This window comes from Polyodon spathula, chromosome 11, assembly GCF_017654505.1.
Source record: "Polyodon spathula isolate WHYD16114869_AA chromosome 11, ASM1765450v1, whole genome shotgun sequence".
NCBI classification, from domain to species: domain Eukaryota; kingdom Metazoa; phylum Chordata; class Actinopteri; order Acipenseriformes; family Polyodontidae; genus Polyodon; species Polyodon spathula.
Window position 1 is genome coordinate 18660080 of NC_054544.1, and position 27850 is coordinate 18687929.

At 38.5% G+C, this 27850-nt stretch overlaps 1 protein-coding gene across 1 annotated transcript; it reads left to right on the forward strand.

Annotated features, from left to right (window-relative positions):
• The first annotated feature begins 3882 nt into the window (after positions 1–3882).
• LOC121322571 (ubiquitin carboxyl-terminal hydrolase 37-like) lies at positions 3883–17669 on the forward strand. The gene is made up of 21 exons (XM_041262686.1): positions 3883–3922; positions 4218–4249; positions 4442–4487; positions 7412–7480; positions 7776–7807; positions 7995–8040; positions 10100–10168; positions 10463–10494; positions 10682–10727; positions 10979–11047; positions 11343–11374; positions 11563–11608; positions 13648–13734; positions 13998–14129; positions 14455–14578; positions 15008–15183; positions 15388–15487; positions 16554–16718; positions 16835–16898; positions 17162–17234; positions 17584–17669. The coding sequence occupies exons 1-18, from the start codon at positions 3909–3911 to the stop codon at positions 16587–16589; spliced, it is 1188 nt and encodes a 395-aa protein (XP_041118620.1). The 5' UTR covers positions 3883–3908; the 3' UTR covers positions 16590–16718; positions 16835–16898; positions 17162–17234; positions 17584–17669.
• The last annotated feature ends 10181 nt before the right edge of the window (positions 17670–27850 follow it).

Genomic DNA, 27850 nt, shown 5'->3' on the forward strand with positions numbered 1-27850 from the left:
ACAGGTGATGTATTGCTGTTTGTCCTGTAGGAATGAGGTGAAGATCTCCCTTAGTGACACCAAAGGGGATCAGTGCACCACTGCGATGGACTTCTCCAGGTATTTGATCATTTACTCTTTACTTTGTTCTCTGTAGCCACTCTTACAATGACTTGAAACTGCTGATTAAGTGCTCACTGTGCTGAGTCCTGTAGCAGCGAGGAGGAGGATGAACTTCTCCTGCCCGAGCCCTGACACTTGAGTTCTGATCAACAGCTAGACTCTGATCTAAGAATTAACTGAAGGACATACGGGCCAAGCCAACACGCTTAGAAGAATATTGATATGAACTATCCTGCTTCATTGACTTTAATTTCAGTCTTAAAAATGTTGTGTGTGTGTTTGTGTCTAATAGCACCAGCGGTGAGGAGGGAGGGAACTACTCAGGTGAGGAGGTCCATTCTTATTTTGAATCTTAACATGCTTATTTATTTCTTAAAATGATACAAGGTACTTAATACAGCTTTTGTCTGTACTCTTATGTTACGTTATATCACAGGAAGTCCTTTAGTCTTATCTGTTCCTGTCACCCACTGAGATATTGCTTTTTCAATATTGTGGACAACCTTGTGCAGCATTACCTTCTGACAGTATTTCATTATCAGCCCTTGGTAATAAATAAGCCAATTAAAGCAGTTGCCAGATATATCAAATTAAACTGGGTTTGTTGTGTGTGTGTGTGTGTGTGTGTGTGTGTGTGTGTGTGTGTGTGTGTTTCTTCTTTTAGAGGTGATTCCAATGTCACGTGTGGAGGGTTCCTCTTTCTTCAACAGGTAATTGTAAATCTTTTTTTGTCACCTGTTTATGTAAACAGGGTATATTCCATGTGCATGTTAACCGCTTAGTAATTATAACACTGTTCTTGACTTGCGTCTGTTAAATTTGCTGTCATTATAAAGTTTCAGTTTTAAAAAAACTACATAAAGTAGGACTAAACTTAGCAGACACAGCTGTGGCTGGTGGCTAAAAAAAATGAGGAGGCAGAAAAAAAGCAGAGGGCTAGGGGTCTCCTTAAGCCCCCAACAGCAGTAGAATGTTAGTATTGTATTCTGACTTACAACACTTTTCATATCTTTTTTATGTTTTACCCCATTTCGGCTGTACTTTCTCCACTAGCCAGCAGAGAAAAGAAAACAATAGCCCATTATAGTTTATTCTAATAAACTCGACTGTTACGCACTGTCGGCTTATGTTTAAAAAGGCACTGTGTACAACAAACGTATAGCATTTAGATTTCAAGACCACGTCACTTTAACATGCTTTGCATAAAATATTTTCTAAGCAAAGTTGTTAGAGCAGGCAAAAGGCAGACAAAAATCAAGCACATCTTATCGACTAAATTTACTGAACTTAAATACATGACCAACACAATAGTGATATACCATTCAGTACATGCGAAACATATCTGTTTAATAAAAAGGAAGCAATTCAGCCAAACTTTAATTCCGAAGCCAGCTACATTTCAATTCAAAGAAGCAAACAGAAAAGCACTCTTAATTATAATTAGGGCTTGTGATTTTCGGTTTTAACTGATAAAACCCAATAAAACATCCCTGATAGAAAAAAAATGAAATCGGTGGATAGCTAATAAACACTGGAAAACAGCGGAAAAACTGTGGAAATGGTTAATCAATTTTCACGTTGACTTTACCCTTTTCCCATTAAAAAAAAATAAAACCTACTACAAAAATAATAATAAATACATTTCCCAATGCTGCTGGGTAATGTCCCGCCTTCCTGAGTTGCGTCTGTCATTGATTAGTTCTGAATATTTTAAACCCGCCCCAACTACTGAGTGACAGCACATTCCTACATTTCTACTGGAGACTCAGCTTGCGAGATTTAAAACGAGATTACAGTCAGGATGGAGGCTTGTTAGCAGGATTTAAAGCTGTATTACAGTTAAGATACAGAGGATTTAAAACAGAACTGTGGTGAAATGTACAAAAATGCCTACACACAAAAACCCCAGAAGAATGTGCCCGTGACCATAGGGATTTCATTGTGGAAGACAACAAAGGAAAGAAGGTACAACTTGTGTGCAAGTACTGTCAAATTACTACTATATGTATTTTATCTGAAAAAACAAAACAAAAAACGATCAAGCATTTTGGAAAGTAGCCGAAAACACTAATTTCTTACAGTATATCAAAAACGAAAGCCCCCAAAAAAAGATTTACATAAAACTCTAAAATAGCTAAAAATAAGAACCGAAAAATACAATTAATAAAACCCGAAAAACAGAAGCCTAATTATGATATATTTTTTAAATGTATTAAATTAAAATGAATCAATCTATAGGCATTCAGTCCGTCCTTACCGCTGCTCCTTCCTTCCACTCTCGTCAGTATTAGCATCTGAGGTCATGAAGGTGGGAGAGCACACACCCGGTGATTGGATAAAACAGGCAAAAGGGGAGAGGCGGCATCTCCCTTTGGCAGTTTTTTAGATGGCTTTACTTAGCGTTCCATGCAAGCCAGCTGAAGAACTGGAAGAATATGATTGGCTAATATACGTACTAATCCTAACTGCAGAGGGGACAAGGGTGCATCTGCCTCCTTCGAATGTACAGTGGTGACTGTGTGGAGAATTTGGTTCAGTCTGCTGCCTCCACGTTAAAGCTATGCGTTTATTGTTATGTTACATATAAGTAAATTAATAAATAAAAATGATCATTTATTTCAACATTTTTGAGTAGGCAGTGCCTCCTCTAATGAGCCGTTACTGAGCAGACAGTTGATTTGAACCATACTTTTTGAGAGCCTTTCAGCTCTTGTATCAGACAGGTGATGTATTCCTGTTTGTCCTGTAGGAATGAGGTCAAGATCTCCCTTAGTGACACCAAAGGGGATCAATGCACCGCTGTGATGGACTGCTCCAGGTATTTGATCATTTACTCTTTACTTTGTTCTCTGTAGCCACTTTTACAATGACTTGAAACTGCTGATTAAGTGCTCACTGTGCTGAGTCCTGTAACAACGAGGAGGAGGATGAACTTCTCCTGCCAGAGCCCTGACACTTGAGTTCTGACCCACAGCTAGACTCTGATCTAAGAATTAACTGAAGGGAATACGGGCCAAGCCAACATGCTTAGAAGAATATTGTTATGAACTATCCTGCTTCATTGACTTTAATTTCAATCTTAAAAATGTTGTGTGTGTGTGTTTGTGTCTAATAGCCTCAGCAGTGAGGAGGGAGGGAATTACTCAGGTGAGGAGGTCCATTCCTATTTTGAATCTTAACCTGCTTATTTATTTCTTAAAATGATACAAGGTTCTTAATACAGCTTTTGTCTGTACTCTTATGTTATGTTATATCACAGGAAGTCCTTTAGTCTTGTCCTTTCCGGTCACTCACTGAGATATTGCTTTTTCATCATTGTGGTCAATCCTGTGCAGCATTACCTTCTGTCAATATTTCATTATCACCCTTGGTAATAAATAAGCCAATTAAAGCAGTTGCCAGATATATCAAATTAAACTGGGTTTGTTGTGTGTGTGTCTTTTCCTTCTTTTAGAGGTGATTCCACTGTCGCGTGTGGAGGGGTCCTCTTTCTTCGACAGGTAATTGTAAATCGTTTTTTGTCAACTCTTTATGTAAACAGGGTATATTCCATGTGGATGTTAATGGCTTAGTAATTATAACCCTATTCTTAACCTGGACTGTTACATTTGCTATCATTTTACTATTTCAGTTTTAAAAAAATGATATAAAGTATGAATATACTGAGCAGACAGTTGATTGGAACCATACGTTTTTGAGAGCCTTTCAGCTCATGTATCAGACAGGTGATGTATTGCTGTTTGTCCTGTAGGAATGAGGTGAAGATCTCCCTTAGTGACACCAAAGGGGATCAGTGCACCACTGCGATGGACTTCTCCAGGTATTTGATCATTTACTCTTTACTTTGTTCTCTGTAGCCACTCTTACAATGACTTGAAACTGCTGATTAAGTGCTCACTGTGCTGAGTCCTGTAGCAGCGAGGAGGAGGATGAACTTCTCCTGCCAGAGCCCTGACACTTGAGTTCTGATCAACAGCTAGACTCTGATCTAAGAATTAACTGAAGGGAATACGGGCCAAGCCAACATGCTTAGAAGAATATTGATATGAACTATAATGCTTCATTGACTTTAATTTCAGCCTAAAAAATGTTGTGTATGTGTTTGTGTCTAATAGCACCAGCAGCAAAAAGGCAAGGGCCCACTCAGGTGAGGAGGTCCATCTTATTTTAAAACTTAACATGCTTATTTATTTTTTTAAATACTACAAACTACTTAATACAGCTTTTTTCTGTCAGCAATTCATTATCAGCTATTGATAATAATTAAATCAATTAAAATCGTTGTCAGATATGTATAATTAATCTGAGTTTGTGTGTGTCTTTTTTTTTCTTCTTTTAGGTGTGATTCCACTGTCACGTGTGGAGGGTTCCTCTTTCTTCGACAGGTAATTGTAAATCTTTTTTTGTCAACTCTTTATGTAAACAGGGTATATTCCATGTGGATGTTAACCGCTTAGTAATTATAACACTGTCCTTGACCTGCGTCTGTTAAATTTGCTATCATTATAAAGTTTCAGTTTTCCAAAAACTACATAAAGTAGGACTATACTTAGCAGACACAGCTGGGGCTGGTGGCTAAAAAAAATGAGGAGGCAGAAAAAAAGCAGAGGGCTAGGGGTCTCCTTAAGCCCCCAACAGCAGTAGAATGATAGTATTGTATTCTGACTTACAACACTTTTCATATCTTTTTTATGTTTTACCCCATTTCGGCTGTTAAACTTTCTCCACTAGCCAGCAGAGAAAAGAAAACAGTAGCCCATTATAGTTTATTCTAATAAACTCGACTGTTACGCACTGTCAGCTTATGTTTAAAAAGGCACTGTGTACAACAAACATATAGCATTTAGATTTCAAGACCACGTCACTTTAACATGCTTTGCATAAAATATTTTCTAAACAAAGTTGTTAGAGCAGGCAAAAGGCAGACAAAAATCAAGCACATCTTATCGACTAAATTTACTGAACTTAAATACATGACCAACACAATAGTGATATACCATTCAGTACATGCGAAACATATCTGTTTAATAAAAAGGAAGCAATTCAGCCAAACTTTAATTCCGAAGCCAGCTACATTTCAATTCAAAGAAGCAAACAGAAAAGCACTCTTAATTATAATTAGGGCTTGTGATTTTCGGTTTTAACTGATAAAACCCGATAAAACACCCCCGATAGAAAAAAAATGAAATCGGTGGATAGCCAATAAACACTGGAAAACAGCGGAAAAACTGTGGAAATGGTTAATCAATTTTCACGTTGACTTTACCCTTTTCCCATTAAAAAATAAAACCTACTACAAAAATAATAATAAATACATTTCCCAATGCTGCTGGGTAATGTCCCGCCTTCCTGAGTTGCGTCTGTCATTGATTAGTTCTGAATATTTTAAACCCGCCCCAACTACTGAGTGACAGCACATTCCTACATTTCTATTGGAGACTCTGCTTACGAGATTTAAAATGAGATTACAGTCAGGATGGAGGCTTGTTAGCAGGATTTAAAGCTGTATTAGTTAAGATACAGAGGATTTAAAACAGAACTGTGGTGAAATGTACAAAAATGCCTACACACAAAAACCCCAGAAGAATGTGCCCGTGACCATAGGGATTTCATTGTGGAAGACAACAAAGGAAAGAAGGTACAACTTGTGTGCAAGTACTGTCAAATTACTACTATATGTATTTTATCTGAAAAAAAAAAAAAAAAACGATCAAGCATTTTGGAAAGTAACCGAAAACACTAATTTCATACAGTATATCAAAAACGAAAGCCCCGAAAAAAATCATTTACATAAAACTCGAAAATAGCTAAAAATAAGCACCGAAAAATACAATTAATAAAACCCGAAAAACAGAAGCCTAATTATGATATATTTTTTAAATGTATTAAATTAAAATGAATCAATCTATAGGCATTCAGTCCGTCCTTACCGCTGCTCCTTCCTTCCACTCTCGTCAGTATTAGCATCTGAGGTCATGAAGGTGGGAGAGCACACGCCCGGTGATTGGATAAAACAGGCAAAGGGGGAGAGGCGGCATCTCCCTTTGGCAGTTTTTTAGATGGCTTTACTTAGCGTTCCATGCAAGCCAGCTGAAGAACTGGAAGAATATGATTGGCTAATATACGTACTAATCCTAACTGCAGAGGGGACAAGGGTGCATCTGCCTCCTTCGAATGTACAGTGGTGACTGTGTGGAGAATTTGGATCAGTCTGCTGCCTCCACGTTAAAGCTATGCGTTTATTGTTATGTTACATATAAGTAAATTAATAAATAAAAATGATCATTTATTTCAACATTTTTGAGTAGGCAGTGCCTCCTCTAATGAGCCGTTACTGAGCAGACAGTTGATTTGAACCATACTTTTTGAGAGCCTTTCAGCTCATGTATCAGACAGGTGATGTATTGCTGTTTGTCCTGTAGGAATGAGGTGAAGATCTCCCTTAGTGACACCAAAGGGGATCAGTGCACCACTGTGATGGACTGCTCCAGGTATTTGATCATTTACTCTTTACTTTGTTCTCTGTAGCCACTCTTACAATGACTTGAAACTGCTGATTAAGTGCTCACTGTGCTGAGTCCTGTAGCAGCGAGGAGGAGGATGAACTTCTCCTGCCAGAGCCCTGACACTTGAGTTCTGATCCACAGCTAGACTCTGATCTAAGAATTAACTGAAGGGAATACGGGCCAAGCCAACATGCTTAGAAGAATATTGTTATGAACTATCCTGCTTCATTGACTTTAATTTCAATCTTAAAAATGTTGTGTATGTGTTTGTGTCTAATAGCACCAGCAGCAAAAAGGCAAGGGCCCACTCAGGTGAGGAGGTCCATCTTATTTTAAATCTTAACCTGCTTATTTATTTTTTTAAATACTACAGCTTTTGTCTACTTAATACAGCTTTTTTCTGTCAGCAATTCATTATCAGCTATTGATAATAATTAAATCAATTAAAATCAGTTGTCAGATATGTCAAATTAATCTGAGTTTGTGCTTTTTTTTTCTTCTTTTAGAGGTGATTCCACTGTCACGTGTGGAGGGGTCCTCTTTCTTCGACAGGTAATTGTAAATCGTTTTTTGTCAACTCTTTATGTAAACAGGGTATATTCCATATGGATGTAAATGGCTTAGTAATTATAACCCTATTCTTAACCTGGACTGTTACATTTGCTATCATTTTACTATTTCAGTTTTAAAAAAATGATATAAAGTATGAATATACTGAGCAGACAGTTGATTGGAACCATACGTTTTTGAGAGCCTTTCAGCTCATGTATCAGACAGGTGATGTATTGCTGTTTGTCCTGTAGGAATGAGGTGAAGATCTCCCATAGTGACACCAAAGGGGATCAGTGCACCACTGCGATGGACTTCTCCAGGTATTTAATCATTTACTCTTTACTTTGTTCTCTGTAGCCACTCTTACAATGACTTGAAACTGCTGATTAAGTGCTCACTGTGCTGAGTCCTGTAGCAGCGAGGAGGAGGATGAACTTCTCCTGCCAGAGCCCTGACACTTGAGTTCTGATCAACAGCTAGACTCTGATCTAAGAATTAACTGAAGGGAATACGGGCCAAGCCAACATGCTTAGAAGAATATTGATATGAACTATAATGCTTCATTGACTTTAATTTCAGCCTAAAAAATGTTGTGTATGTGTTTGTGTCTAATAGCACCAGCAGCAAAAAGGCAAGGGCCCACTCAGGTGAGGAGGTCCATCTTATTTTAAAACTTAACTTGCTTATTTATTTTTTTAAATACTACAAACTACTTAATACAGCTTTTTTCTGTCAGCAATTCATTATCAGCTATTGATAATAATTAAATCAATTAAAATCGTTGTCAGATATGTATAATTAATCTGAGTTTGTGCTTTTTTTTTCTTCTTTTAGGTGTGATTCCACTGTCACGTGTGGAGGGTTCCTCTTTCTTCGACAGGTAATTGTAAATCTTTTTTTGTCAACTCTTTATGTAAACAGGGTATATTCCATGTGGATGTTAACCGCTTAGTAATTATAACACTGTCCTTGACCTGCGTCTGTTAAATTTGCTATCATTATAAAGTTTCAGTTTTCCAAAAACTACATAAAGTAGGACTATACTTAGCAGACACAGCTGCGGCTGGTGGCTAAAGAAAATGAGGAGGCAGAAAAGAAGCAGAGGGCTAGGGGTCTCCTTAAGCCCCCAACAGCAGTAGAATGATAGTATTGTGTTCTGACTTACAACACTTTTCATATCTTTTTTATGTTTTACCCCATTTCGGCTGTTAAACTTACTTTCTCCACTAGCCAGCAGAGAAAAGAAAACAGTAGCCCATTATAGTTTATTCTAATAAACTCGACTGTTACGCACTGTCAGCTTATGTTTAAAAAGGCACTGTGTACAACAAACATATAGCATTTAGATTTCAAGACCACGTCACTTTAACATGCTTTGCATAAAATATTTTCTAAACAAAGTTGTTAGAGCAGGCAAAAGGCAGACAAAAATCAAGCACATCTTATCGACTAAATTTACTGAACTTAAATACATGACCAACACAATAGTGATATACCATTCAGTACATGCGAAACATATCTGTTTAATAAAAAGGAAGCAATTCAGCCAAACTTTAATTCCGAAGCCAGCTACATTTCAATTCAAAGAAGCAAACAGAAAAGCACTCTTAATTATAATTAGGGCTTGTGATTTTCGGTTTTAACTGATAAAACCCGATAAAACACCCCCGATAGAAAAAAAATGAAATCGGTGGATAGCCAATAAACACTGGAAAACAGCGGAAAAACTGTGGAAATGGTTAATCAATTTTCATGTTGACTTTACCCTTTTCCCATTAAAAAATAAAACCTACTACAAAAATAATAACAAATACATTTCCCAGTGCTGCTGGGCAATGTCCCGCTTTCCTGAGTTGCGTCTATCATTGATTAGTTCTGAATATTTTAAACCCGCTCCAACTACTGAGTGACAGCACATTCCTGCATTTCTACTGGAGACTCAGCTTACGAGATTTAAAATGAGATTACAGTCAGGATGGAGGCTTGTTAGCAGGATTTAAAGCTGTATTAGTTAAGATACAGAGGATTTAAAACAGAACTGTGGTGAAATGTACAAAAATGCCTACACACAAAAACCCCAGAAGAATCTGCCCGTGACCATAGGGATTTCATTGTGGAAGACAGCAAAGGAAAGAAGGTACAACTTGTGTGCAAGTACTGTCAGATTATTACTATATGTATTTTATCTGAACAAAAAAAAAAAACGATCAAGCATTTTGGAAAGTAACCGAAAACACTAATTTCTTACAGTATATCAAAAACGAAAGCCCCCCAAAAAATCATGTACATAAAACTCTAAAATAGCTAAAAATAAGAACCGAAAAATACAATTAATAAAACCCGAAAAACAGAAGCCTAATTATGATATATTTTTTAAATGTATTAAATTAAAATGAATCAATCTATAGGCATTCAGTCCGTCCTTACCGCTGCTCCTTCCTTCCACTCTCGTCAGTATTAGCATCTGAAGTCATGAAGGTGGGAGAGCACACGCCCGGTGATTGGATAAAACAGGCAAAGGGGGAGAGGCGGCATCTCCCTTTGGCAGTTTTTTAGAGTTTGTGCTTTTTTTTTTATGGCTTTACTTAGCGTTCCATGCAAACCAGCTGAAGAACTGGAAGAATATGATTGGCTAATATACGTACTAATCCTAACTGCAGAGGGGACAAGGGTGCATCTGCCTCCTTCGAATGTACAGTGGTGACTGTGTGGAGAATTTGGATCAGTCTGCTGCCTCCACGTTAAAGCTATGCGTTTATTGTTAGATTACATATAAGTAAATAAATAAATAAAAACGATTATTTATTTCAACATTTTTGAGTAGGCAGTGCCTCCTCTAATGAGCCGTTACTGAGCAGACAGTTGATTTGAACCATACGTTTTTGAGAGCCTTTCAGCTCATGTATCAGACAGGTGATGTATTGCTGTTTGTCCTGTAGGAATGAGGTGAAGATCTCCCATAGTGACACCAAAGGGGATCAGTGCACCACTGCGATGGACTTCTCCAGGTATTTGATCATTTACTCTTTACTTTGTTCTCTGTAGCCACTCTTACAATGACTTGAAACTGCTGATTAAGTGCTCACTGTGCTGAGTCCTGTAGCAGCGAGGAGGAGGATGAACTTCTCTGCCAGAGCCCTGACACTTGAGTTCTGATCCACAGCTAGACTCTGATCTAAGAATTAACTGAAGGGAATACGGGCCAAGCCAACATGCTCAGAAGAATATTGATATGAACTATAATGCTTCATTGACTTTAATTTCAGCCTAAAAAATGTTGTGTATGTGTTTGTGTCTAATAGCACCAGCAGCAAAAAGGCAAGGGCCCACTCAGGTGAGGAGGTCCATCTTATTTTAAATCTTAACCTGCTTATTTATTTTTTTAAATACTACAAGCTACTTAATACAGCTTTTTTCTGTCAGCAATTCATTATCAGCTATTGATAATAATTAAATCAATTAAAATCGTTGTCAGATATGTAAAATTAATCTGAGTTTGTGCTTTTTTTTTCTTCTTTTAGAGGTGATTCCACTGTCGCGTGTGGAGGGGTCCTCTTTCTTCGACAGGTAATTGTAAATCTTTTTTTGTCACCTCTTTATGTAAACAGGGTATATTCCATGTGGATGTTAATGGCTTAGTAATTATAACCCTATTCTTAACCTGGACTGTTACATTTGCTATCATTTTACTATTTCAGTTTTAAAAAAATGATATAAAGTATGAATATACTGAGCAGACAGTTGATTGGAACCATACGTTTTTGAGAGCCTTTCAGCTCATGTATCAGACAGGTGATGTATTGCTGTTTGTCCTGTAGGAATGAGGTGAAGATCTCCCATAGTGACACCAAAGGGGATCAGTGCACCACTGCGATGGACTTCTCCAGGTATTGGATCATTTACCCTTTACTTTATTCTCTGTAGCCACTCTTACAATGACTTGAAACTGCTGATTAAGTGCTCACTGTGCTGAGTCCTGTAGCAGCGAGGAGGAGGATGAACTTCTCCTGCCAGAGCCCTGACACTTGAGTTCTGATCAACAGCTAGACTCTGATCTAAGAATTAACTGAAGGGAATACGGGCCAAGCCAACATGCTCAGAAGAATATTGATATGAACTATAATGCTTCATTGACTTTAATTTCAGCCTAAAAAATGTTGTGTATGTGTTTGTGTCTAATAGCACCAGCAGCAAAAAGGCAAGGGCCCACTCAGGTGAGGAGGTCCATCTTATTTTAAAACTTAACCTGCTTATTTATTTTTTTAAATACTACAAACTACTTAATACAGCTTTTTTCTGTCAGCAATTCATTATCAGCTATTGATAATAATTAAATCAATTAAAATCATTGTCAGATATGTATAATTAATCTGAGTTTGTGCTTTTTTTTTTCTTCTTTTAGGTGTGATTCCACTGTCACGTGTGGAGGGTTCCTTTTTCTTCGACAGGTAATTGTAAATCTTTTTTTGTCAACTCTTTATGTAAACAGGGTATATTCCATGTGGATGTTAACCGCTTAGTAATTATAACACTGTTCTTGACCTGCGTCTGTTAAATTTGCTATCATTATAAAGTTTCAGTTTTCCAAAAACTACATAAAGTAGGACTATACTTAGCAGACACAGCTGGGGCTGGTGGCTAAAAAAAATGAGGAGGCAGAAAAAAAGCAGAGGGCTAGGGGTCTCCTTAAGCCCCCAACAGCAGTAGAATGTTAATATTGTATTCTGACTTACAACACTTTTCATATCTTTTTTATGTTTTACCCCATTTCGGCTGTTAAACTTACTTTCTCCACTAGCCAGCAGAGAAAAGAAAACAGTAGCCCATTATAGTTTATTCTAATAAACTCGACTGTTACGCACTGTCAGCTTATGTTTAAAAAGACACTGTGTACAACAAACATATAGCATTTAGATTTCAAGACCACGTCACTTTAACATGCTTTGCATAAAATATTTTCTAAACAAAGTTGTTAGAGCAGGCAAAAGGCAGACAAAAATCAAGCACATCTTATCGACTAAATTTACTGAACTTAAATACATGACCAACACAATAGTGATATACCATTCAGTACATGCGAAACATATCTGTTTAATAAAAAGGAATCAATTCAGCCAAACTTTAATTCCGAAGCCAGCTACATTTCAATTCAAAGAAGCAAACAGAAAAGCACTCTTAATTATAATTAGGGCTTGTGATTTTCGGTTTTAACTGATAAAACCCGATAAAACACCCCCGATACAAGAAAAAAAATGAAATCGGTGGATAGCCAATAAACACTGGAAAACAGCGGAAAAACTGTGGAAATGGTTAATCAATTTTCACGTTGACTTTACCCTTTTCCCATTAAAAAATAAAACCTACTACAAAAATAATAATAAATACATTTCCCAGTGCTGCTGGGCAATGTCCCGCCTTCCTGAGTTGCGTCTGTCATTGATTAGTTCTGAATATTTTAAACCCGCCCCAACTACTGAGTGACAGTACATTCCTGCATTTCTACTGGAGACTCAGCTTGCGAGATTTAAAACGAGATTACAATCAGGATGGAGGCTTGTTAGCAGGATTTAAAGCTGCATTACAGTTAAGATACAGAGGATTTAAAACAGAATTGTGGCGAAATGTACAAAAATGCCTACACACAAAAACCCCAGAAGAATGTGCCCGTGACCATAGGGATTTCATTGTGGAAGACAGCAAAGGAAAGAAGGTACAACTTAAGTGTGCAAGTACTGTCAAATTACTGCTATATGTATTTTATCTGAAAAAAAAAACGCTCAAGCATTTTGGAAAGTAACCAAAAACACTAATTTCGTACAGTTTATCAGTATATAAATTAAAATGAATCAATCTATAGGCATTCACTACGTCCTTACCGCACCTCGTTCCTTCCACTCTCGTCAGTATTAGCATCTGAGGTCATCAGTTTGGGAGGGCACACGCCCAGTGATTGGATAAAACAGGCAGAAGGGGAGAGGCGGCATCTCCCTTTGGCAGTTTTTTAGATGGCTTTACTTAGCGTTCCATGCAAGCCAGCTGAAGAACTGGAAGAATATGATTGGCTAATATACGTACTAATCCTAACTGCAGAGGGGACAAGGGTGCATCTGCCTCCTTCGAATGTACAGTGGTGACTGAGTGGAGAATTTGGATCAGTCTGCTGCCTCCACATTAAAGCTATGCGTTTATTGTTATATTACATATAAGTAAATTAATAAATAAATAAGCTATTTTAATTGAACATTTTTGAGTAGGATGCTATTCTAACACTATTCCTGGCCTGCCACGGTTACATTTTCTGTTCATCACTGTTCTTTACAATCGTGTACATGCAATGATTATTTTATCATGATATATAACCAGCCCTGCTTCATGTGCTTGTGTATGTGTATTGGGCAGGAGTATCATTTATGAATAGGATAAAGATTAAACAACGTCCCACAATTTGTAGTAATGGCCATGGATTGTCTGGTATGTTTTCATGTAGGTTGCTCCATACCAAGAGCACGGCCTATGACAACAGTGCGATCATATTCTGCAATCTGACGGAGGTGCCCCCACTGGAATTACGTGGGTATGGAAGCTCCCTAGGGTCCTATATACTGTACTGCTACTGTATTCCATAGAACATGCCCTGTGTTCCAGTTCATTAGTATTATTGACTGGCAAAGTTCCGTGTGACAATGCCAATAAAGTTCTTATTTAAGGGGTAGGACATTGATAAAGACTTTCTCGAAATGTTTGTTAAAGAATTTGATGAGTTTCGTTCTTTTAGCATTTGTGCATTGACGGTTTCTCTGTTGCTCACATAACTGAACTGTGACTTTCCAATTGTAGGCTGTACAACCTGGGTTTCACATGCTACATGAATGCCACTCTGCAATGCCTGTTCTCTGTGCAGACTTTCTACACAGACCTCCTGAGGCAAAACAGCCTCTTAAGGAGGATGCCACAGAGTGGGCTACTCAGGTATCTAATACACAGCATAACTTCAGACTTGGAATAGCCAAGAGTTGACCGATTTTAGAGGATTCTCAGTACAAGGGATGCTTTAAGATATCAAACATTCATTAGGTGGGAATTTCCCACTGCATCCAGTGGAGTTCATCTCACCTTTCAGATGATATTAAACATGTGATAAAATTCAATTCTGCATTACTTGTTTCATACACCAATAATCCTCCTTACTGTACACTCCACTGTGCACTCGCTAGCCATGTTTCGATAAACATAATCGCATTCACTGCTTTTGTTTGTTTGTGGAAACTATTTCTCTATTTCTCGTACATGACAGGTGCTTTACTGCCCTGATGTCATCAAAGAACCAGTGTCGGGGTGAAGCAAAAAAACTGCTTCAGCAGAAAGTGAAAGACGCCCTGTCTGCCAGTGCAGTAATGTTCTCTGGGAACTCGGAGCAAGTAAGCGCTTTTACACTTTTACACACAAATTGATTCATTCTAAAAAATAAAAAAAAAGTTTAAATACCTTCTGTAAGAAGAAATGTTTCCGTATTGTTAACAAGAAAGATACATTCTACAGTGCATCACATATTACAAGATAAAATGGGTACCTGCTATTTCTTTTGAGTTCCGGTGTGCTGAAGATGCGTCAATTTAGGCCTCATGTCAGCTTTTGGGGGCGTCACAATGACACTGTAGTACTGACATTGCATCTAAAGAATGAGGATTATATGAAAAATTAAATGGCAGCAAATTATTAAACATGAGATACAAATGTAAAGCACACTGTGTTTTTTGACCCTAACAAACTAGTTCATTGTGTGTGCTGGTGACCTGTTTGTTTTTTGGGTTTGCCTCCTAACTGACAGAACGGTTTTTCCTTTGCAGGATGCCCATGAGTTCCTCAACCATTGCCTTGACCAGCTGAAAGAGGATGGGGAGAAGCTGGTCTTTGCAGGAGAGGTACTCCAGGCCACAAGCCCAGGTATCTCCCTTTCCAAGTACTCCTGTCCTGTGGTTACCAACATGGACTTCCAGCTGCAGTACAAGATGACCTGCACAGGGTAAGCGCTGTACTCACTGCGGCCGCACTCTAACTCTCCCTTTGGATTTCAGTACATATTGAGGGGGTCAGTGAATACTCTACATGGATGTCATTAGAAGCTTTTATTGTTTGCATTTTAAACGATTGAGTATTTTTTATTTTAGACGATAGCGTGAATTTGATTTGATCCCTTTTTTTGAAATCCTCTTTCTCTGTTTATAAGGTGTGGAGACTTCAGTGTAAGGCGAGAGCTCTTTACAATGTTGTCCATCAGTGTGCTCCCAGGATGCTCAATACAGGACTGCCTGGATCACTTCTTCAAGGTCTGTATCTACACACACCAGGGGTAGAGAAGACATGTATGAAGTAAAAGTTTGTTTTGTTTTTCAGGAGACTTAACTCTGATTAGAAACACCCTTAACCCTTAGCAGTCCATTTATTCAGTGCTTGTCAGATGCGTCAAGGCCAGTTTATTTTCACCCACGCATTTTATTTTACAGGTGGTTTTTAGTATATATTGTTTTCAGAGTAAAACAGGTTTAAAAGGCACTGAATCACAAAAGGACACTCAGTACTGCACCTCCAGCCAAGCCGCACCCCTTGTTCGCTGTATTTTTCACATACCTCTTTATAGACGTGCATGCTGATAAACTCCTCAATAACGCGATCCAAGTCATTATTTTATTACCATAACATCTCAAAAGGCTCTGCAAATATCCGTGATATTTTTTGAGTGCTGGATGCAGAAGCAGCTATCGCCTTTGTATGTCCCTGTTATCTCTGTGCTGCATACGGCTATCAGATACGCCTTTTTTTTCCCTCGGCTTCATTCTGCTCCTATCTGTCTCACTCGGCCGTTAAAAGGTTTTCTCTGCTTTTTCCTGACAAAAAACAACTAGAGACCTGTGCTTTACGTCTTTTTGATGATTGGACAGGGTCCGACATCGGACTGGAAAGGGAAAATTGTAATGTCAGATCTGGTCCGACATAGGACCGCAAAGGGTTAATATGTACAGTACTTGGTCAGAACCATTGTCTCAGGTATTGTAAATACAATGTCAGTTTTGTTGTCGATTTAAGTTGATTGCACTTAGTTTTTAGGCAGTGATGAGTTTCCATTTTGCTTTGGCTAGGTGGAGGATGTAGAGCGTTCTTGCAACAAGTGCTCAGGGAACACTTCCACACTTGCCCTAAAATTCAGGAGACTTCCTAGGTAGGCTTAACACTTCCGCATCGATTAACCAGGGCCTGAGTAGGTCATGCTTGATAGAGTTGTTATAAGGCAAGCCTGATCTTTACCTAACATTGGAACACAGTGCAGGTGGTTGATCCGAGCAGGGTTTGTAGAAGCTGTTCAAAGAGCAAGCTCGCCCTCCTTTCCCTGTACAGGGTTCTTATCCTCCACCTCAAGAGGTTCAGCTTTGACCCCCTACAGAGAGTCAACAGGAAGCTGGAGGGGCAGGTGTGCATCCCATCATGCCTCAGTCTGCTCCCACACTGCGGTCGTTACACACAGCCTCCTTGCAGACTGGACTACAGTGCAGAAACAGCTTTGTAAGTCCCAAACTTTTGGATTATTTTTGCTGTTTTCCTTTTTTTTTTTTTGTTGAGAAAGTGGGCTCACCTACAAAGCCATTGCTGCGTTAGTTATTCTTCTGCGCCTATTGCAGGAACCCTGGCAACATGCAGAGCTGCCAGCTTTCTGAACCACTGGAAGAGAAAAGACCTGAGAAGGTGGGTGCAATGCATGTATGGACACACTCACATAGTGGAGACATATTGCTAATTGTATGTAACAGACACACATAGTGACTCAGCAGTAGTATTTTCTCTTTAGTAATTGTCTTGTTCAGCAGTGCTCATCTACACTTCTATGAAACTGAACTGTCCAGCCTGAAACAAGGCTGCCAATGCATATCAATGTGGTCCATTTGGGCCACTTATAGATTTGCATGACCAAATAAAATTGTACTGACTTAGCTTGTTATTTCTTGCAGGGAGCTGAAGAACAGGAGCTGGAAGAAAAAGAGAAGGAGTTCCTCAGAATAGCAATTGCTCTGAGTCTCCAAGGTGGGTCTAACTGCCTGTTTATCCTGTATAGCCTTTTGGAATTCTAACTATAAAGGGTTAGTTTTACTCTTTTCCATACCTGTATAGAGATCTAGGAAAGAGGACTGCACACGTTTACGAGTCTTGTGTATGCTTCTTTTATAACCATTTGTACGTATTGTACAGTCTGTTTAATTAGTTATCTTAAGGCTATATGCCTGTAATATAGTAATGCTGAAAGAGTTTGAATACAGTCATTCTTCACACAGTTCAAATATATTCATTTAAAGTAATCATATTTGAGAGCTATGCAAGATAGCATTCCTGTTTGATCGCTGTTAGGATTCTTCTGTTTCTCTTGGTCTATCAGATTTAAACCACACCAAAACTGAGCCCCACGTAGACAAGGACTCCACAAATACCAGCACGGTGGAGTCCGAGGAGAGTGGTGCAGAGGTGAGAGTGTTGGATTGTGTGTGTGTTTGTGCAGGGCCCAGTCTAGAAAAGCAAGCTGATTTAACTTTGTATTATTTTTGCTTTGATATGAAGAGAGCTAGTTTATATGTTGTCACTGTTGTATGGTAATGCCTGCCTGTTTGTTGTTCCCAGATTGGAGAGCTCTCCAGCTCCTATCGGCTTATCGGTCTGGTCAGCCACCTGGGAAGCCGGGTGTCAACTGGTAAGGACTGACACTACTTGAAACAAAAATGTAGTTGCATTGCACCCCCAGAGCCAGACTGTTGACAGAGGTATACTTTTAAATGGATCAGTCTGGTTTTTGTGGTTCAGCATGTTTAATGAGATTTGTTTTTGGTCAAAAGACCTCTGAAGTTGAAAATGCAGTCCTTACTGATCACTTTTCTGTTTACAGAACAGCTTGGAGAATGTCCTACAGTAGTTTACATATTAGTTAACATCATTTCTGTTGAATGGCACTGTATTACTGCTAGAATTACAGCAGCTGAAAGTATGAAGTTAATAGTGTAGAGGTTTTGGATTAGCTATTCAGAATTACTCATTTATTCCTATGGCAAATCTGCATCTATTGTTATTTATTGCACTGCCCATTGTTACAGTAATTTGAAAAGTCTTTTCCCCTTTGCCCCTAGGTCATTACATCAGCGATGTATATGACTTCCTGGCTGACAAGTGGCTGACCTACAATGACGAGAAGGTCTCGGAGACTGATGAGTCGGCTGTGCAGGACGAGCGGAAGTGTACCGGATACATCTTCTTCTATATGCACAAGTAAGGACTGCAAAAGGAGGAGCGATGGAATTGTGTTTGCAAAATAGAGGAGCTTTTACTTAAGTATTGTCAAACGGTTAAAAATCTAATTGCAGTACTTGCATATGTAATAGCTCTCTTTTTGATATGTTTAAGGACTATTATTATTCTTCATCATTTGTGAGATGTTAACTTACTGCCTAACTGATACATGTTTAAGTATAAGGAATGCGTAATCTATATCCAAACTTGCTTTTATGATAGTCTTTCTACCAGGGTAATTTTGCTTGGCAAACACTGAAACTACAGTATGCACATGCAATCATCAGAGCATAGACAGGTATTCTTGATTGAAAATAAAAAAATCAGCAAAAACAAAATCATCAATAACCTGTATATTATCACACATGGTGTGTCAGGTTTCTGAGTAGTATTAAAGAGCTGTTAGCTAATACATGTGGGTGGATCTGTTTTATTGCAGGAAAGTATACGAAGATATCCGAAGGGAGAGAGCAGGCTTGTGCTTGCAGCCTGATTGTTCCCCATGGAGATGATAGTAGTAAGTGCACTTATTGGCTATCTGCATGCATAAGTTACTTTTGTGGAATCATTTTTTGCCAAAGTGATGCCTTTGATATGAAGAGAGCTAGTTTATATGTTGTCACTGTTGTATGGTAATGCCTGCCTGTTTGTTGTTCCCAGATTGGAGAGCTCTCCAGCTCCTATCGGCTTATCGGTCTGGTCAGCCACCTGGGAAGCCGGGTGTCAACTGGTAAGGACTGACACTACTTGAAACAAAAATGTAGTTGCATTGCACCCCCAGAGCCAGACTGTTGACAGAGGTATACTTTTAAATGGATCAGTCTGGTTTTTGTGGTTCAGCATGTTTAATGAGATTTGTTTTTGGTCAAAAGACCTCTGAAGTTGAAAATGCAGTCCTTACTGATCACTTTTCTGTTTACAGAACAGCTTGGAGAATGTCCTACAGTAGTTTACATATTAGTTAACATCATTTCTGTTGAATGGCACTGTATTACTGCTAGAATTACAGCAGCTGAAAGTATGAAGTTAATAGTGTAGAGGTTTTGGATTAGCTATTCAGAATTACTCATTTATTCCTATGGCAAATCTGCATCTATTGTTATTTATTGCACTGCCCATTGTTACAGTAATTTGAAAAGTCTTTTCCCCTTTGCCCCTAGGTCATTACATCAGCGATGTATATGACTTCCTGGCTGACAAGTGGCTGACCTACAATGACGAGAAGGTCTCGGAGACTGATGAGTCGGCTGTGCAGGACGAGCGGAAGTGTACCGGATACATCTTCTTCTATATGCACAAGTAAGGACTGCAAAAGGAGGAGCGATGGAATTGTGTTTGCAAAATAGAGGAGCTTTTACTTAAGTATTGTCAAACGGTTAAAAATCTAATTGCAGTACTTGCATATGTAATAGCTCTCTTTTTGATATGTTTAAGGACTATTATTATTCTTCATCATTTGTGAGATGTTAACTTACTGCCTAACTGATACATGTTTAAGTATAAGGAATGCGTAATCTATATCCAAACTTGCTTTTATGATAGTCTTTCTACCAGGGTAATTTTGCTTGGCAAACACTGAAACTACAGTATGCACATGCAATCATCAGAGCATAGACAGGTATTCTTGATTGAAAATAAAAAAATCAGCAAAAACAAAATCATCAATAACCTGTATATTATCACACATGGTGTGTCAGGTTTCTGAGTAGTATTAAAGAGCTGTTAGCTAATACATGTGGGTGGATCTGTTTTATTGCAGGAAAGTATACGAAGATATCCAAAGGGAGAGAGCAGGCTTGTGCTTGCAGCCTGATTGTTCCCCATGGAGATGATAGTAGTAAGTGCACTTATTGGCTATCTGCATGCATAAGTTACTTTTGTGGAATCATTTTTTGCCAAAGTGATGCCTTTGATATGAAGAGAGCTAGTTTATATGTTGTCACTGTTGTATGGTAATGCCTGCCTGTTTGTTGTTCCCAGATTGGAGAGCTCTCCAGCTCCTATCGGCTTATCGGTCTGGTCAGCCACCTGGGAAGCCGGGTGTCAACTGGTAAGGACTGACACTACTTGAAACAAAAATGTAGTTGCATTGCACCCCCAGAGCCAGACTGTTGACAGAGGTATACTTTTAAATGGATCAGTCTGGTTTTTGTGGTTCAGCATGTTTAATGAGATTTGTTTTTGGTCAAAAGACCTCTGAAGTTGAAAATGCAGTCCTTACTGATCACTTTTCTGTTTACAGAACAGCTTGGAGAATGTCCTACAGTAGTTTACATATTAGTTAACATCATTTCTGTTGAATGGCACTGTATTACTGCTAGAATTACAGCAGCTGAAAGTATGAAGTTAATAGTGTAGAGGTTTTGGATTAGCTATTCAGAATTACTCATTTATTCCTATGGCAAATCTGCATCTATTGTTATTTATTGCACTGCCCATTGTTACAGTAATTTGAAAAGTCTTTTCCCCTTTGCCCCTAGGTCATTACATCAGCGATGTATATGACTTCCTGGCTGACAAGTGGCTGACCTACAATGACGAGAAGGTCTCGGAGACTGATGAGTCGGCTGTGCAGGACGAGCGGAAGTGTACCGGATACATCTTCTTCTATATGCACAAGTAAGGACTGCAAAAGGAGGAGCGATGGAATTGTGTTTGCAAAATAGAGGAGCTTTTACTTAAGTATTGTCAAACGGTTAAAAATCTAATTGCAGTACTTGCATATGTAATAGCTCTCTTTTTGATATGTTTAAGGACTATTATTATTCTTCATCATTTGTGAGATGTTAACTTACTGCCTAACTGATACATGTTTAAGTATAAGGAATGCGTAATCTATATCCAAACTTGCTTTTATGATAGTCTTTCTACCAGGGTAATTTTGCTTGGCAAACACTGAAACTACAGTATGCACATGCAATCATCAGAGCATAGACAGGTATTCTTGATTGAAAATAAAAAAATCAGCAAAAACAAAATCATCAATAACCTGTATATTATCACACATGGTGTGTCAGGTTTCTGAGTAGTATTAAAGAGCTGTTAGCTAATACATGTGGGTGGATCTGTTTTATTGCAGGAAAGTATACGAAGATATCCAAAGGGAGAGAGCAGGCTTGTGCTTGCAGCCTGATTGTTCCCCATGGAGATGATAGTAGTAAGTGCACTTATTGGCTATCTGCATGCATAAGTTACTTTTGTGGAATCATTTTTTGCCAAAGTGATGCCTTTGATATGAAGAGAGCTAGTTTATATGTTGTCACTGTTGTATGGTAATGCCTGCCTGTTTGTTGTTCCCAGATTGGAGAGCTCTCCAGCTCCTATCGGCTTATCGGTCTGGTCAGCCACCTGGGAAGCCGGGTGTCAACTGGTAAGGACTGACACTACTTGAAACAAAAATGTAGTTGCATTGCACCCCCAGAGCCAGACTGTTGACAGAGGTATACTTTTAAATGGATCAGTCTGGTTTTTGTGGTTCAGCATGTTTAATGAGATTTGTTTTTGGTCAAAAGACCTCTGAAGTTGAAAATGCAGTCCTTACTGATCACTTTTCTGTTTACAGAACAGCTTGGAGAATGTCCTACAGTAGTTTACATATTAGTTAACATCATTTCTGTTGAATGGCACTGTATTACTGCTAGAATTACAGCAGCTGAAAGTATGAAGTTAATAGTGTAGAGGTTTTGGATTAGCTATTCAGAATTACTCATTTATTCCTATGGCAAATCTGCATCTATTGTTATTTATTGCACTGCCCATTGTTACAGTAATTTGAAAAGTCTTTTCCCCTTTGCCCCTAGGTCATTACATCAGCGATGTATATGACTTCCTGGCTGACAAGTGGCTGACCTACAATGACGAGAAGGTCTCGGAGACTGATGAGTCGGCTGTGCAGGACGAGCGGAAGTGTACCGGATACATCTTCTTCTATATGCACAAGTAAGGACTGCAAAAGGAGGAGCGATGGAATTGTGTTTGCAAAATAGAGGAGCTTTTACTTAAGTATTGTCAAACGGTTAAAAATCTAATTGCAGTACTTGCATATGTAATAGCTCTCTTTTTGATATGTTTAAGGACTATTATTATTCTTCATCATTTGTGAGATGTTAACTTACTGCCTAACTGATACATGTTTAAGTATAAGGAATGCGTAATCTATATCCAAACTTGCTTTTATGATAGTCTTTCTACCAGGGTAATTTTGCTTGGCAAACACTGAAACTACAGTATGCACATGCAATCATCAGAGCATAGACAGGTATTCTTGATTGAAAATAAAAAAATCAGCAAAAACAAAATCATCAATAACCTGTATATTATCACACATGGTGTGTCAGGTTTCTGAGTAGTATTAAAGAGCTGTTAGCTAATACATGTGGGTGGATCTGTTTTATTGCAGGAAAGTATACGAGGATATCCGAAGGGAGAGAGCAGGCTTGTGCTTGCAGCCTGATTGTTCCCCATGGAGATGATAGTAGTAAGTGCACTTATTGGCTATCTGCATGCATAAGTTACTTTTGTGGAATCATTTTTTGCCAAAGTGTTGCCTTTTATCCTGCTTTTATCAAACCAGCTATATAAAACTATAGCTATGATATAAGGTCATTGGTTACCTGAAACAATACAGTACAATACACTCTGCCTGGCAACCTTATTAGCTCATGTACCTAATATTGGGTTTGCCCATCACACTGGTTGCCCTTATCATAGCCTTGACACATTGTGGCATTCACTCCGCAAGCTGCTGAAAGGTGTCTCGAGTGAAGTTGTGTAAGTTCTTCCGAAACATGCTTGGATTTGAGATTCAGTGATACCTTTATAAACACAAAGAATGCAAAAAACTGAACAGTAAACAAACACTGTTTAGTTCGCAGTGAAGTTGTGGTTACAAATTAGTTATGGCTGGCAAACCCATAATAATATCCAGATTGTTTGCAAATGCCTGGTGCTCACCTATCCTTACTCTTCTCCAGCAATGGCACAGGGGCAGGAAGCACATGTGGAGGAGGGGAAAGCAACCCCCTGTGTGCTGAGCGAGTGCTGAAGGATGTGAGGACGACTGTGTCAGGAATCTCAGCAGTAGGAGTGCAGGAAGACTTCCAGCACCCACGCTTGCTTCGAGATCCGACGCAGTGTGGTGCGTATGCACAGTCTTTAGCATTAGTTCTGGAGGGCATCAGAACTTATACTTGTATTAGTTTATTGAATTTGTTAATTTTGTGAATTGTTAATCACACATTCTGTGAATCCAGCTCAGGGTGTCCTTCTTTTTTGAAGTACTGACCCCTGATTTATCTGATCCCTGGTTGAGCTATTGAAGGACACAGTACATTTTTGAAATCCCTGCCTAAATGTTGTTAAACTGTGAGGGAAAATAATTCTTAAAAGCATAACTTCACAGATATATAAACTAGGTTGTTTGTTTTTCCTATTGATTTATCTGCCTTAGTTTAAAGCACACCATTTCTTAAACCCAAGCTGTAAAATAATGTGTGGATCATATCTACAAGCCTGCCCTACATGTCATTATTTTTGACACCTGTTCCTTTTGCTGTGAATTCAGAAATCCACCCTGTAGGGTACCGAGTGATCTTTGTGGTGCTGTAGGGTACCGAGTGATCTTTGTGGTGCTGTAAGAACATAAGAAAGTTTACAAACGAGAGGAGGCCATTCGGCCCATCTTGCTCGTTTGGTTGTTAGTAGCTTATTGATCCCAAAATCTCATCAAGCAGCTTCTTGAAGGATCCCAGGGTGTCAGCTTCAACAACATTACTGGGGAGTTGATTCCAGACCCTCACAATTCTCTGTGTAAAAAAGTGCCTCCTATTTTCTGTTCTGAATGCCCCTTTGTCTAAACTCCATTTGTGACCCCTGGTCCTTGTTTCAGGCTGAAAAAGTCCCTTGGGTCGACACTGTCAATACCTTTTAGAATTTTGAATGCTTGAATTAGGTCGCCACGTAGTCTTCTTTGTTCAAGACTGAACAGATTCAATTCTTTTAGCCTGTCTGCATATGACATGCCTTTTAAGCCCGGAATAATTCTGGTCGCTCTTCTTTGCACTCTTTCTAGAGCAGCAATATCTTTTTTATAGCGAGGTGACCAGAACTGCACACAATATTCAAGATGAGGTCTTACTAGTGCATTGTACAGTTTTAACATTACTTCCCTTGATTTAAATTCAACACTTTTCACAATGTATCCGAGCATCTTGTTAGCCTTTTTTATAGCTTCCCCACATTGTCTAGATGAAGACATTTCTGAGTCAACAAAAACTCCTAGGTCTTTTTCATAGATTCCTTCTCCAATTTCAGTATCTCCCATATGATATTTATAATGTACATTTTTATTTCCTGTGTGCAGTACCTTACACTTTTCTCTATTAAATGTCATTTGCCATGTGTCTGCCCAGTTCTGAATCTTGTCTAGATCATTTTGAATGACCTTTGCTGCTGCAACAGTGTTTGCCACTCCTCCTACTTTTGTGTCGTCTGCAAATTTAACAAGTTTGCTTACTATACCAGAATCTAAATCATTAATGTAGATTAGGAATAGCAGAGGACCTAATACTGATCCCTGTGGTACACCGCTGGTTACCACACTCCATTCTGAGGTTTTTCCTCTAATCAGTACTTTCTGTTTTCTACATGTTAACCACTCCCTAATCCATGTACATGTGTTTCCTTGAATCCCAACTGCGTTCAGTTTGAGAATTAATCTTTTGTGCGGGACTTTGTCAAAAGCTTTCTGGAAATCTAAATAAACCATGTCATATGCTTTGCAATTATCCATTATCGATGTTGCATCCTCAAAAAAATCAAGCAAGTTAGTTAGACACGATCTCCCTTTCCTAAAACCATGTTGACTGTCTCCCAGGACCCTGTTACCATATAGGTAATTTTCCATTTTGGATCTTATTATAGTTTCCATAAGTTTGCATATAATAGAAGTCAGGCTTACTGGTCTGTAGTTACCTGGTTCAGTTTTGTTTCCCTTTTTGTGGATCGGTATTACGTTTGCAATTTTCCGGTCTGTCGGTACCACCCCTGTGTCAAGAGACTGCTGCATGATCTTGGTTAGCGGTTTGTAAATTACTTCTTTCATTTCTTTGAGTACTACTGGGAGGATCTCATCCGGCCCAGGGGATTTGTTTATTTTAAGAGCTCCTAGTCCCTTTAACACTTCTGCCTCAGTTATGCTAAAGTTATTTAAAACTGGATAGGAACTGGATGACATGTGGGGCATGTTGTCAGTATCTTCCTTTGTAAAAACTTGTGAAAAGTAATCATTTAATATATTTGCTATTTTTTTTTCTTCATCTACGATTTTGCCATTTGTATCTCTTAAACATTTAATCTCCTCTTTGAATGTTCGCTTGCTGTTGCAATATTGGAAAAACATTTTGGAATTGGTTTTATCTCCCTTAGCAATGTTCATTTCTATTTCTCTCTTGGCCTTTCTAACTTCCTTTTTGACTTGCGTTTGCAGTTCTGTGTACTCTTTCTGCGTACTTTCTTTTTGGTCCTTTTTTAATGCTCTGTAAAGTGCCTTTTTTCGCTGAATATTTTTTTTAATTGATCTATTAAACCATTTTGGCAATTTAGTTTTACATTTAGATTTGTCTACTTTAGGGATATAATTGTTTTGCGCCTCTAGTACTACATTTTTGAAGAACAACCATCCTTCTTCTGTGGGTGTTTTCTCTATTTTACTCCAATCTACTTCTGTTAGTCTCTGTTTCATACCTTCATAGTTTGCTTTTCTAAAATTGTAAACCTTAGCTTTAGTCATTACTTTTGGGGATTTAAAAAACACTTCAAATGAGACCATGTTGTGGTCTGAGTTTGCCAGTGGTTCTCTGACCTCTGTTTTAGTTATTCTATCTTCGTTATTTGAAAAGACTAAATCAAGGCATGCCTCCCCTCTAGTCGGTGCCTTGACAGATTGTGTTAGGAAGCAGTCATTTGTCATTTCCACCATTTCTATTTCATCCTTCGCGCTACCCACCGGGTTTTCCCATTTTATTTGGGGGAAGTTGAAATCCCCCATTAGTATGGCTTCTCCTTTGCTACACGCATTTCTAATGTCATTGTATAACAGATTATTGTGCTCACCGTCTGAATCTGGCGGTCTATAGCATGCTCCTATTATTATGCCCTTTGAATTTTTGTCCGTTATTCTGACCCATATTGATTCGGTTTTATTTTCTTTGTCCAGGTTTAACACCTGGGCTTCAAGACTGTTTCTTATGTATAGCGCTACCCCTCCTCCTCTTCTGTCCTGCCTGTCTTTCCTATACAGTGTATACCCACAAATATTATATTCGTCCCCATCACTCTCAGACAACCACGTTTCTGTAACACCTATCACATCATAGCTACCTGTTAGTGCAGTAGCTTCAAGTTCTAGAATTTTGTTTCTGATACTTCTAGCATTTAGATAAATACATTTAATGGTTGTCTTACCTGAGTTGTTGTTCTTGTTTTGATGCGGTCTCCCTTCTGTTTTTTTGTTGATTTCTCCCCCCTTCCTTTCTAGTTTAAATGCTTCTGAACCTGCTCGAGGATCTTTTCTCCGAGTAGACTGGTTCCCTTGGAGAAAATTACGCTGTAACTACTATCACCTCCCCCCTCCTATTCTCAGAATCACTCTTTTTATAGAGCCACCCATTAATGACTCCTCCCCTGGGACTCAACCAAAGTTCCTTAAACCCATTCATAATTTATTACAAAAATGTATTGTATTATTAATATCAAAAAGTAGTCTAAACATTAAACTTCCAGGACTGTGAACATTATGGCACCAAATCATAACCAGAATTACAATTTGTTTAGAGTATTTAATTTATACTTCCTCTCCTATAGTTGGATGCTATTTGCAATAATATGGGTTAAGTATTAATAGGTAACCCGAGGTTATATTAATCTCCGCCCACAAAATGACGCTGTTGATGCCCAACACTAGGCCGAATGGTAAGTACTTTACTCTTTTCCTTATTCTATTTTTACTAACAAAACATTTAATGTCATTTTTTAACATGCAAAAATCTCTAATGTAACTAAAGGCAGAATAGTCTGTGCAAATATACATTTATTTAAATCTTTGGTGCGCTAATGTCGATCACAGAACAAACAGAAAAACGTGTACCTCTCTCAGCTTGCTAGAAAATGAAATTGCATTAGCCCACATTTAAGATTAAACTAACTTTTTTTTTTTTTTAAAACAACATCGTACAGTGCAGCATTGCAGGGTGAGATAATGCAGTCCATGCTTCAACAATGGTATTCATTTATTTTATAGACGGTTGTGTTTGTTTTTTTCACAGTCCATGGGCCCGATATTCAAAAGGTTTGTGCACCGTGCAGAGGGA

Excerpts from the sequence above, each read along its gene's own strand:
- LOC121322571 (XM_041262686.1), top strand. Across the intron at positions 11,609-13,647 it reads GGTTCCTTTTTCTTCGACAG|GTTGCTCCATACCAAGAGCA; the intron begins GTAATTGTAAAT and ends GTTTTCATGTAG. Across the intron at positions 14,579-15,007 it reads TCTCTGGGAACTCGGAGCAA|GATGCCCATGAGTTCCTCAA; the intron begins GTAAGCGCTTTT and ends TTTCCTTTGCAG.